The sequence below is a fragment of the Harpegnathos saltator genome, unplaced genomic scaffold (genome assembly GCF_003227715.2).
Source record: "Harpegnathos saltator strain DR-91 unplaced genomic scaffold, Hsal_v8.6 scaffold360, whole genome shotgun sequence".
Taxonomy (NCBI): Eukaryota; Metazoa; Arthropoda; class Insecta; order Hymenoptera; family Formicidae; genus Harpegnathos; species Harpegnathos saltator.
Genome location: NW_020230162.1, coordinates 247265 through 259833, shown reverse-complemented (window position 1 = coordinate 259833; position 12569 = coordinate 247265). Strand labels below are relative to the sequence as shown.

The following is a 12569-nucleotide window of genomic DNA, read 5'->3' as shown; positions in this document are numbered from 1 at the left end:
CACATGTCTCGTGTAGGTGTGTAGGTGTGTAGTGCGTGTGTAGTGCGCGCGCGTGCACGATCTCTGATGGCGTTGCGACGTCGTCAGCGCAGATTCTCAAAGCGCGTTCGACGCTTTTCTATTTACAGAACCGAGGATTTTCCTACGCGTGCGTTCTGAAACTTGTATCTTACCGAAGATACCGATAATCGAATCGAATGGAGTCTCGACGGAAAAGAAAGGGAAAAAAGAAAAATTAACCTCTGAATCCGTGAGCCACTTAAACTCGAGGGGTCCAACCTAAACCTAAACACAACTAGGTTGTACATTTCACCGTTGTAAGCGCAATTCAACGTGTGCGACGTACAACCAACATTTTTGGCGCGTTACAGTAACGAATAAACACGCTTTTCGCACTCAAAAAGGGTCAGAAACTACTCGCGACATTGCTGTAGATGGTACCGTATTTTGCGTACGTGGAAAAAAATATTCGCTAAAGAAATTAGGATTTCTGATTTTTCCCGGAGCCGAAATTTGTCTCATAAAAGTCGGACTCCTGCCGCCAAAATACGTTTGGCTCGTTTATTCATTCGACCACTCTTGTCGCTCCGTGCGTATGCGTTTTGTATCTATCTATGTATGTATGTATGTATGTATGTATGTATGTATGTATGTATGTATGTATGTATGTATGTATGTATCTATGTATGTATGTATGTATGTATGTATGTATGTATGTATGTATATATGTATATGTATATACGCATGCATGCGTGGAAACGATGCACCGGTGGTACCCGGGCATCGAAAATCGTCGATGGAGAGATCGTTTCACCTCTCTCTCTCTCCCTCTCCCTCTCTTTCTCTCTCTCTCTCTCTCTCTCCCTCTCTTTCTCGACCCGGGTGTAACCGAAAACGTTTACCTCCACCTGAGCGTGCCTCGGCGACAAGGTGAACCCGCGCGTCGCTGCTTGCGCTTCTCCTCGCCGTCGTTCCTCCTAGAGAGAGCGAGCGTCGGCGAGCACGGTGGTCGATGCGGTTACGGTAACCAGTAACCGATCAAAAATAGCGGCCGTGCTCTCTCCGCTACGCTCGGTCGCGACAGGCGTACCGAGAGAGGTGCTCGCGCGTTGGACATAAATTCTCCCGCGGTGCGATATATATCCCCCATTCTCTCTCTCTCTCTCTCTCTCTCTCTCTCTCTCTCTCCTCTGGTACAGCCGAGCTCGCGATGTCGTCTCGCCGTACGTAGCCGTGCGTAAGCAGGCACTTTGACGTAATTCTCCTAATTCCTAAATCTCCCCTAAGCCGTTGCCGCTGCTGCCGCCGCCGCCTCCTCCTCCTCCTCCCGTGCGCTCGCACACTCTCGCACCCCTTGCGCGCGTGCGCTCACTCTATCCGCCTCATACGTCTTCTCCCAGTCGCGTTTCCTTCTAGAGGAACGATTTATGTATCTCGAAGAGTCAACTGCCCTCCGACCGCCATGCCCTCCGACCGCCACCCGCCCACCCTTCTCCCCAACCCTTTCTACTCTTTTCTCTACTCGCTCTTTCCTTTCCCCTTTCTTTCTCTCTCTCTCTCTCTCTCTCTCTCTCTCTCTCTCTCTCTCTTTCTTTCACCCGCTAGTGTTTCGCGCTTCCTTCTTTCTTTCCATCTGACACGAGGTCGAGATAACGCTAATAAATCTCGAGACCACTCAGGAGTGTGTATTTACAGTCCAGTTGCAGGACTCCCTTCGCAGGACCTCTCCTCTCAACAGCGCCGCCTCGTCCTGCAACAGAGAAATGGAAATGATCTTAGATCAGCCGCCGGTCTCGGTGTGTCCTTTTTGTCGTTTCACGAGGGTGGAGACACGTTTCAACATGACGCTCGCATGTCAGGCACGTCGTGTATACCTGAAGATATTATTAGACACGTGCGTATCCCGTTTTCCGCGCGCCTGTACGATTAACGACGCACGCGCATGTCGCCGTCGCGTTTAGCAGCTCCCCGACCCGCCCTAATGATTCGCCAAGACCAAAGTGCTTACGGATTATCGGCGTACGCGCGCGCTCAATTGCAGTCCGCTCCTGCAAAAATTGCCGGCTCGATAAGGTCACGACAATTGCAGCCAGCCAGCCAGCCAGCCAGCCAGCAATTACAACCCGTTCGACGAGCAACGTGGCTGATTACGACCGGTTTCATCAACAGTCCGCGATACCCGCGAAAATGATATTTGTAAACTCGTAAGCGAAACCGTTAACGCGCTCTCGTGCCATTTTCTACCAACGTCCATTAAACGTTCCCGAGTTGGTCCCAAAAGTTTCGCTCCAAATAAGGCTTCAATTTGGGGTTAAGGTTGAAACGAGCGCCCGTGCGTTTCTCAGTTGACTCAGCGACCTATTGTTGCGCTCTCGCGATCAGCGTATCTTGCACGCACGCACACACACAGAACGTGTGGTGAACGTGTCGATTGGTACGCCGAATATATAAATTTTCCAGCGGCGTCGCCGCAATTGGTCACATCGAGTTCTACAAACCCGCTCTTTGTGTATCGCGCACGCCATTTTTGCGCGGCTCGACCCGTTGTCGGCGGATAATTGTTGTCCGGCGTGATACCGCGACAGCGATTGTCACTGTTAATAAACGATAAAGCACCACGTGCCGCACGAGATAAAAGGCGATCGTTATGCAAAACACGCCACTCAGCCGGGCCATTAGTGGCGCGTGTATCGCTGTCTCTCTCTCTCTCTCTCTCTCTCTCTCTTTCTCTCTCTCTCTCTCTCTCTCCGCTCGCTCGCGGAGCGCACGAGGCACTTACACAGGCCGTAAACTATTCGCCGCAATTGTGTCGACTGTTTTCGCGTGGCGCATTAGGCAGGAAGGCGATCCTGACGCGCGCGAGTTTTATGCGAGAGAAACGAAACCCCCCGCGGAATCGACAGAGCCGAGTAAATCCGAGTCCGAGTCTCTCCGCGACGGAGGAGGAGGACGACGACGACGACGACGACGACGACGACTGCGAGTTATCTCTTAATGGACGAAAAGAGTTTGATTTAATCGCACGTTCTCTGTTAACACTCGCGACGACAAGCGATTTCCATTTCCGAAGCCGATAAAATTAGCGCGATCCGAATCGCTCGCGGAGAACCTGCGCGCGACGGCCATTAGCGGCCTCGCGACATGTGTATACGTTCCCGTGTATTGCGCGTATCGATTCCACAGGTTACCACATCTCTTCCGGTGAACAACAAGTTTGCGATATGCGCGCTGCAGTGCAATTGCGTCGTATGAACGATAGGCGCGCGGCCCCACTCGTCTTCTTTGCCTGTTTGTTCGCGCTGTTTATGAGGATCGCGTTGAAATAATCGTTAGTCACGATTTCCAAGCGCGATCTTAGTCGAGACTCGACCGATGCTGTCACACATACGTGCGTGCGTGCGTGCGTGCGTGCGTGCGTCTGCCCTCTCTGAAGAAGCTTCTCGAAAGCGAGAAACGTTTTTCGCTCTCGGTCGCGTCGAACAGCGTCGCCGGCAACGTGCGCGATCGATGGACGCATAAGTCCCGCAGCATCGCGTGAATAAACCATAGGGATACGAGCATGCAAATCGATATGAAACGAGCAGAGATCCTTTTCGCTTGCTTTCGCTGGGGGAGGGGGGAGGGGCTTTTATAGCAGCAGACACGCGTTGTCTTGAGAAATGTAAAACTCGAAATTCCGAAAGTGGGGCGCGGTTTCCTGAAATCCAAGTACCGAGGAAGCACAACTTTCCTGAAACGCTGGGAGCATACAACTGTCCCGTAAAGTTGCGACACCGCGAGATCAGCGCAACGCGACTGTAATGTACTGAAAGTTATTCTTATTATTATTATTATTATTATTATTTTGGGAAAGCCGTATTTCCCAGCGACGAATTCCGACGCGCTTTCCGACTTCGGTATGCTTTGCTTTTTCCGTACGTTTTGCTTTTCCGCGCTACGTTTCGCCAGGATGATGCCAGTATTCGCCTTCTACGCGCTCGTTCTCTCGTCGAATAGATCGAATAGATGATTAAGAGGAATTACGAGGAAGTTTGCATCCCCGACTCACCGCTGCCGTCCGAAAGCGTTACGCGCAAAGCGCACGCGAGTGACGCTGATCGATGCACGACGCATCGCCGGCGATACCTTCGAATCAGCCGTGTTTCGCCGAACAATTATGCGGACACGGGCGCGCACGATGATGCGCGATAACGCCGGCAGGGGGATTTCCGCGCTGCGCGATTAAACGGCACGCCAATATCCATTTGACGCCGACGTTTCGGGAACGACGGCCTCGCGCAGCGGACTCGCAGCAGCAGTCCGGCGAATATTTCGAAACGCCACTGTCCGTAGCACAGCAAGGGCGGCCTGTCTGTGTCTGTTTGTGTTCCGTCGTGCTCCTCTTTCTCTCCCCTATATCACCGTCCGTTCGTTCGCTCTTTCGTTCGTTCTTTCTTTCTTTCTTTCTTTCTTTCTTTCCCTCTCGCTCGCTGAGTCTCGTTCCACGTTCGCCGGACTGCGACGAAATGACGCCGCGTCGCTCCGGATGACAAATGCCCCGCGATTATGCGGCAAGTCGTTTGGAAAGTTCTGCCGTGTGACATCTGGATGTTACACCGCCGGTTTCCAGCGGGAGCATCGCCGGCAATAAACATTTACGATTATCATTTGCGGCGCGGCGCGCCGCGCGCCGCGCGCCGCTCGCGACTCGCGTCCCCGTTTCTGCGTGCGCATTGTTACGAAACTCCTAGCGATCTATCTGGACGATAAAAAACGGGCTCACGGCGGGGCGTGCGCGCACACTGCCGTGCACCGTACGTACATGTTTATCGCCATTATTATTATCGACGTCGGCTGATCTCTCGCCGGCTTTTATTCGATAATGCGGAAGGGAAGGCAGCGCGCGATCGCGAAACTCGGCGAGCGCGCGTGCAAGCAGTGACGCACCGAGGAAACTATTTCGCCTTGGGTATCGGAGAGACGTTGGCGCAAGATGACAAACTTCCTCCTTCGAACTCGGAACTTTAAATGTAAAAGAACGGGAGACAGTGTAATTGCTCAATCATCATCTCTCTCTCTCTCTCTCTCTCCCTCTCGCGAGCGAGCGCGCGCGCGCGCGCGCGACTCAAAATCGCTCGTTAACTCGAAGCCGGCCGGACGGACAGACGGACGCGCGGGGCGAAGGAGGTGTCTTTTCTTTTTATAAACGCGAGGCTACTTACATCCGTTGTCCATTCCTCGACGACTGACCCCTCGTAGAAACCTGTTTATCCATTCTCCACTATCTCTAACGGATGTCCCGAAAGCAACGTTATGAAACATCAAGTACCGCGGGGTAAAACCATCGGGCTCTCTATTCTCACTCGGCTATCGCAATCGAACCTTTCGAATTCTCGTTCTCCGGTGATTTATAAGCCGGCGGAGTGATTATATCCGAATAATTTCCCCGCGCGCGCGCGCGCGCGCGCGATAAATTTGCGCTCAATGGCCGCTCGTCGAAGGATACTACGAAGCGCGCGAGCGGATTCGGATTAAGATCTCAGTCGCGCGACGTTCATTCTCGCGGCCGCAATGAGCTACGCGGCCGGGGACGGTAATTTATTTACAATCGCGGCGAGAATCGTGCCGATTACGACGACAACTTCACTGCCGCTCTTTCTCTCTTCTCTCGGCTAAGCGACGTGACGTCGTAATTTAACGCGAGAGAGACCAAGAGAGAGAGGATTCTCGCCGGGAAGATCTCGGCTCTCGGCGTCGATCTCAACGCGCGATATTGTGCGCTTTATAGAACAAGGCTCTCCAAGGAGGAGAGAGGGGAAGAGAGAGAGAGAGAGGGAGAGAGACAACGCGCGCGGTGGGCGACGAAATCCGCGAGGCGACGCGCGACGCAAGCGCCGTAAACGCGAATTTCATCGCTCGAATTCCCATCCAGTTGATCCCCGGATATCGCCGCCGCGCGCGCTCTGTAATACCAATGTGCCATCGTGTAATTATTACGCTGGTCTCGCGTGGCCGGCACCGGGTAACTTGCATAATGCAGAAGACAGCCCCGGCCGGGTCAAATTATAAACATCAAACAATCATTAATTCAACGAAAGCACCGGTTGCCGGGGAATTTTAATAATAACTCGTGTGTGCTGTGATAGCGCGCAGCTCGCCTTACATTATACCCGGGACTTTTACCTCTTGGCGAAGGAGGCAAAACATTCCGCGCGCGTAATCGATGCGAATTATATTTCCTTGGGAACTCGGGTGCGCCGCGCGGTCGTGGCGACGCCGGCGCGCGCGCGCGCGCGCACATGCGCCTCCATAATGATTTAATTATAACGTGCGCTCGCCCACGGCGAGCGGGGGGGGGGGCGGGAGGAGGAAGATTCTGTTTATTTTATAACTTTATTAATAATCGTCCGCTAAGTGTACGCACGAATCACCGCGCTGTTTACACGCTGATGGCGTAAGGGCGTAAGGATAACAAGCTGGCGCGGCCCTTCGACCGCGCATCAGTTCCTCCACGAGCCTGGTACGATCATCATCGTACCGAAGCGAACGGCCGATTAAGCAGCGAACTCGCAGCGCACGAGAGCGTCATTTTTTTCTTTTTCTTTAATAAACCGAGATAGCATCTCCTAACTGTCTATCTATCCGGTTTTAGAATCAACGCTAGTCGGCTCGGCTCGCGGACGCCGGAGAGCGGCGCGCGCCTCTCGCTCTCGCTCGCCGTCGGAGCTGCATTTTTATTACCAATCGATAACATTTGCATCCGCGCTAGCGCGCTCCGAGTCACGAAATTGTGAGTGATAGCGACACGCTTCGCCTCGTCTGTCGTTAGGTCTCTCGAGAGCGAGCGAGCGAGAGAGAGAGAGAGAGAGAGAGAGAGAATATGCGAACGGGATACGTGTTCCTCTCTCTTTCTTTGCTTCTCTTTCTCAGGTGGGCGCTCTCCGATTACTCCCAGGTAGCAACGGAGAAGAAGCCGTCTAGCGCGCATCCGAGTACGCGCGAATCCGGGCTACCGTTTCGACCCTGAGGACTCCTCTCTCACGATTTACGCGCGCCGGCCGTTACGCGTGATAAACACTCGGAGCGGCGTGAACTCGCGTCCCGAAAATAGAGGTCGAGGACAAAGAAGGACACACGGTATGCATATGCGCGACGAGCAGCCGGCGGCGTGTGTCGCCCGACGAAACACAAGCAAAGGCCGGGAATTCCAGAAACGCGCGCGTTTCTCAAAGAAGCACCGGCTACGGTAGACCTTCTTCGAGATCTCTCTCGAAGAGAAGAGAAAAACAGAAAGGGAGAAGGAGGAGGAGGAGGAGGAGGAGAAGGCGGAGGGGAGGGTAGAGGCAAGAGAGAGAGAGAGAGAGAGAGAGAGAGAGAGAGAGAGAGAGAGAGAGAGAATGAGCGCGCGAGAGGAAGAGACGAAAAAGAGACGCGGGAAACCGCGACGACGTGTTCGAGGATTTATTAAGGAGACACCTGAATCCCCCGTCTGGAATCTTGAAGCCGTTAAAAAGATCGCCTATCCTCTCGCCTGCGAGGCGAACCATGAGTGCGCACGGTGGTCTCGAATTTTATGCAGATGCCGTGAGATCGTGTAAATATCCGGCTAGTCAGGAGGCGACGATAGTTAGAAAGCGGGTTCCGGTCCGAGGGACCAACCGGCCAGACTCAGAGTCCTCACCTCCGGCAGCCATCTTAATGGCAATTAAACATCTGCGCGCTAATTGGCAATTAAAGGGCACGAGAGAGTGTCATCGGCAGTGCGTCGTTGCTTTCCTCGCGAAAGCTCTCCTCTGCGTGCTCTGTTTTTCTCCGTCTCTCTTCTCTTTCCGCTCTCGGCGATGACGGTAAAAGAGAAAAGAGGAGAAGAGAGCGGATCGGGTCTATCTGGTGGTAGGTGCTACAAAAGGCACTGTCTCGCGCGACCTGCGCGACTCACACTCTCTCGTATACCTGTCCGCTGCCTGGCTGCGCGCGACAGGAAAGGCGAAGAGGGAGAGGCAAAGATCGAGAGATGGTCCGAATGGAGCGGGTGCTGGAGTCAGGATGCAAGGAGAAGAGAGAAGAGGAGAGAAGTGCGAGAGGGGAGCAGAGAGTAGCACTATAAGCGCGTCCGAGTTGCGAACGCACGAACGCGGTATATAGTATACACATAGACACACACACACACACACACATAGCGCAGGAGAGAGGAGGAGGTGAGGTGACGACAGCGAAAACTAGTTTATTTGGAACGCGGCTATAAATTAGGATCAGATCGCTACGAGATAAGGGAATACGGGCTAACACCCGGTTCCCTCCGAAAAGACGATCCCCTCTCCCTCGCACTCCACCTCACCCCTTTTTAACTCATCCTCTCCTGCGCTCCCCTCGCCGTCTTTCTACTCACATCCGTCGTGGCATCCTACAAAGACAACGACGACGGATGCGTCGCAGCCGATACGTTCGCATCGGCCTGACCGGCGATCCTTTCTCTCTGTCTCTCTCTCTCTGTCTCTCTCTCTCTCTCTCTCTCTCTCTCTGTCCTTCTCTCGGGTCCTCCTCATCGCCACCTCCTTCGTAGTGACGAACACTCCGGAGGTTGATCTTGTACCTCACGTTTCCCGTTTCGCCGTCCGACGTGTTCTCGAGTTACGTCTCGCGTTTTCCCTTTGTGACCGACCATCACCTGGTTTATCAATGATTACGCTCGACCCAGCGATAATGACGTCACAGCTACTCCATCGATTCGTTCGACAATGTTGCAGCAAGGTGACATTAGAAACGCGAGAACGCGCGTTCTCGGCTTTCGTCTTATCCATACGTTGACGTTAAAAGCTGATACGCACTTTCTCTGGCCGCCGCCGATAGTTTCGATCTTGTCGAGCGAATTCCCATCGCCATTGGACGCAGACACGGCAGGGAAGGATTCGAGAGTAACCCGCACTTGGCTCCAGCCGTTCTCTCACCTCAGCCCTCTCTCGTCGGCCATGGAGGGCTGAGGGGACGGGGGGAAAGCGGGAAATGTATTTTCGCGAAGAGAGCGATCCAGCTCCTTTACGATTTCGACGAATCAGATAACCCTTCAAGGACTCGTGCTCGCATCGCGACGTTACGGATACCTCCACCTCTTCTTCTTCCTTCAGCTCCACCGTCTCCTCGGCGAGACTCGGCGAGGTGGAGAAGAATGGTGCGGAACGGCGAGGGGGTAAGCCCTGGAGATGAATCCCGCGAATCGTTTGTAGAGAAACGAGAGAACAGCCATTTAGACACCCTCCTTTTATCCACGGCCGCGAATGAGACGGAGATTCCTCAGCGTTCCCAAGACGCTTTAGCGATCGCCTTGACTCTATCGCGGATAACCGCTTTTCTATCTTTCGCGCCAATACGAATCGCTCGCTCGCGAGTCGCATACGTAACGCGCGCTTTCTTTCTTCCTGCCCCGTCTACGCGATTGTTTCGTCCCCCCCGCCTGATCCGCAAACTCGTCCGCAAACAATTTCAAGTTTCGCGCTTGCTTTCGGGAGCAATGGCCAATTCTTTCCTCGCAATCCCTCTATAATTGGCACAATAATTCACGCGTAATTCTGCATCGCGCGCGCGCGCGCGCGCGCTCGAGACAAATCTCCGTGAATCGCTCATCCGTGATGCGACGTGTGTAATTTCCATGGAATTTACGAGAGAACACTATTCCTCTTACGACGCTGCCGGAGGTATCCATCTTGAGGTTAATCCGGGACCCGCTAGTAAGGAGATCTCGCTCTCGGGAGAGAGGAGCTAAACGCGAGACTGGACCAAAGTCGTCCGTTCGGTCACCAACGCGACAGGTTGAGGTTGAGGTGTGTCCGGGTATATACGGTGTCCCAACACACGCGGTTCGTGCGCCCATACACCCAGACGGACGCACGTGAAGAGAAAAGAAGAAAAAAAGGAAGGAAAGAAAAAAAGAGAACTCACGGGGCCGACTGACTGGTGTGGTAAGAGAAAGACGCGGTTAGCCAGTGGTGATTCCATTCACTGATTGAAATCTCCGTCCATTTGTCACTGTCAAGGAGGTGGCGATAGCTTCTTTCTCCCTATTTCTCTCGCCGTCTCTCGGATCGTCTCACTCACTCTCTCTCTCTCTCTCTCTCTCTCTCTCTCTCTCTCTCTCTCTCTCGCTCTCTCTCTCTCTCTCTCTCTCCCTCTCTCCCTCTCTCTGTCTCTCTTTCTCTGCTTCACACGTCGCCTAAACATCATGGTAGACCGACCGAGTGGCCGCGTGTTACTCGAAATGTACGATGTCCATTATTATTTCAACTCGGGTCGCCAGGCCTTAACGACCAATCGACGCGTTGGATATTAATTTCTTATCGATTGTCCGAGGCGCGAGGGTCGCGAGAGAGTTCGGCAGAAAACGGAGCGACGCCGGTTTCGGCCTCGCGCCGCGCGCGGGCACCGTTCGCCGTTCGCGCAAGCGAATCCTTGTATCGATTTTCGTGCCGATAAGCCGCTCATGTACCGTTGCTTCGGACAACTTACCTTTTCTGACCCCTCCCTCCCGCTCGTGCGTCCGGGCCCCCAGCGGGTCGCACCGTCGACAGTACGTCTCTCGTCGAGACTTTTTGTAGGCCGAAAGTAAATTACGAGCATCATCGCTCGACGTAGATATTAACGCAACTGTGATTATATATATATATATATATATATATCGCGAACGACCCGGAATCTCTAGAGTCAATTTCTCCACGACAGAAATCGCTCTGTCGAATATATCCTGCGCGATTATACGCATCATTGTTATATTCGTGCACGTGTGCGAGTAGTGACGTTGCGAAAAAGAAACGGGTAAAAAAAGCAGTAGTGACGTTGCGAAAAAAAAAACAGGTAAAAAGAAGAAGAAAAGGAAGAGGACAAAAAGGTTGAAAGTAAAAAATGGAAATACACGAGCGAAAGAACAAATAGACATGATCGTGGGACTTACATTTTAAAAGAAAAATGACTGTCATGCTGGATGCTTCGCGATGGCTGCTTAAACTGGCGACACGAAGCCGCTGCCCATCGACTGCGAGCTGTAACAAAAGACAGGCACGTTCACACATTTTTGAATCGCTTTTTCAAACTGTTCGAAGCAACAACGCATTCTCAGCTTCGCGACAAATTTACAAATTATCACTCGCTTCGACCACCAGTTGACAGCGACTACGACTCGCGTTTCCCGAATCGTATGGACGTACGCGAACAATAATTATCAGACCACATTTTCTACTCACCCTTTGTAGAAGGGTTTGAACGCAGTGGTAGCTTCCGTAGGCGGCAAGCTGGCAGTGGTTTGATGCTGATGCAGAATAGAATTCTGTCCGACTGGCGAGAAGTCCTTGTGCGGCGAGCTCTGCAGCCGTGAGCTGAAAGACGACGCGCTACTGGCCGAGCCCGAGCTCGTCGACAGGTAACCGCCACCACCGCCGGGGTGACTCGCCCCGTAGGGATTGGGATTGCCGTTAGTCGCGGTATTGGCATTGCCACCAGGGCAGTAAGCACCCGGCGGTGGTTGGATCACTCCGTTCGGCGTGGCCACTTTCATATTGGGTGGCGTCTGTGGTGGAGTGTCCGTGCCAACCTCGGGAAACCCCGCCGCTGCCGAGGAGGACGCGCTTGAGCTGGAGCCCGACGACGAATTGTTGTAATGCAGCTGACCACCGGATGAGGACGAAAGGAAACCGCCGTATCTCACAGCGGCGCTCGAATAGGGCGTCGTCGCTGCCGCGGAAGGGCTCATACCCGCCGACGAGGGTAGAGCGAACGAACTTAAGCTTCCTCCTCCAGCACTAGCACCACCACCACCACCACCACCACCACCACCACCACCACCACCACCACCACCACCAGCAACACCCGCTGCTCCCGTCGCACCGAGCCACGCTTGTTGGGAGTGGTGATGGTGTCCTTGATTAGGTATATGGTGTTGTTGTTGCTGTGGATAATGCTGCTGATGATGCAGGTGGTGGTATTGTTGTTGATGGGGATGCGAAGACGGTGGTGGCGTCTTACACGCCGCGGTGTCTGCCAACGACCAGATTTTGGGTTTCGTCGCCGGGATCGGTACGCCACCGGCGCTACAGTCCTGTTTGATCCCTTCTTCTTTCATATGTTCCTCACCGCCGTAACCCTGATGATGATGATGATGATGTTGCATCGTATGGTGAAAGGGATGCTCGCTCCGTCGACGATCGTCCTCGAGATCGAGATCGTCCTCGTCGTCGAGATCTTTCTCGTGCTGCATGAGCTCCGCCTTCACGTGCCTCATCGGCTCTGGAAGCAGTCGGGGAAAAATTATTTTTAGACTTACGAACCGGCTCGACTGCAAAAACATCGAGATTGATATGTTGAACCTTATGCGATTAATTTAGACTAACGTGTAAAGAACGTAGCCGTTATAAATGAATATCATTAAATGCTGAACTATTTCCTCTGTATTAAATATACTTGGCCCGTGTAACTATGTTATCTAAAGACTGAAAACTCGATTGTAGAAATGGAAAAAATTCCTGTTTCTAAAGCAGGGTTTTATATCCAGTCAACTGTTCGATAATATTAACCCAGTTTCACGGCAGTCGAATGTTCAGACAAAT

At 53.0% G+C, this 12569-nt stretch overlaps 1 protein-coding gene across 1 annotated transcript in view; it reads right to left on the bottom strand.

The window, feature by feature from the left end:
* Positions 1-1577: 1577 nt before the first annotated feature.
* The window catches only part of LOC105188635 (homeobox protein araucan), a 47647-nt gene continuing 36655 nt past the window's right edge, over positions 1578-12569 (bottom strand). The window contains exons 6-8 of the mRNA XM_025300404.1: positions 11211-12249; positions 10922-11009; positions 1578-1750 (exon numbers count right to left, since the gene is read on the bottom strand). Coding sequence (XP_025156189.1) covers positions 10970-11009; positions 11211-12249 — 1079 coding nt within the window. The 3' untranslated portion in view covers positions 1578-1750; positions 10922-10969. The remainder of the gene's footprint in view (positions 1751-10921; positions 11010-11210; positions 12250-12569) is intronic.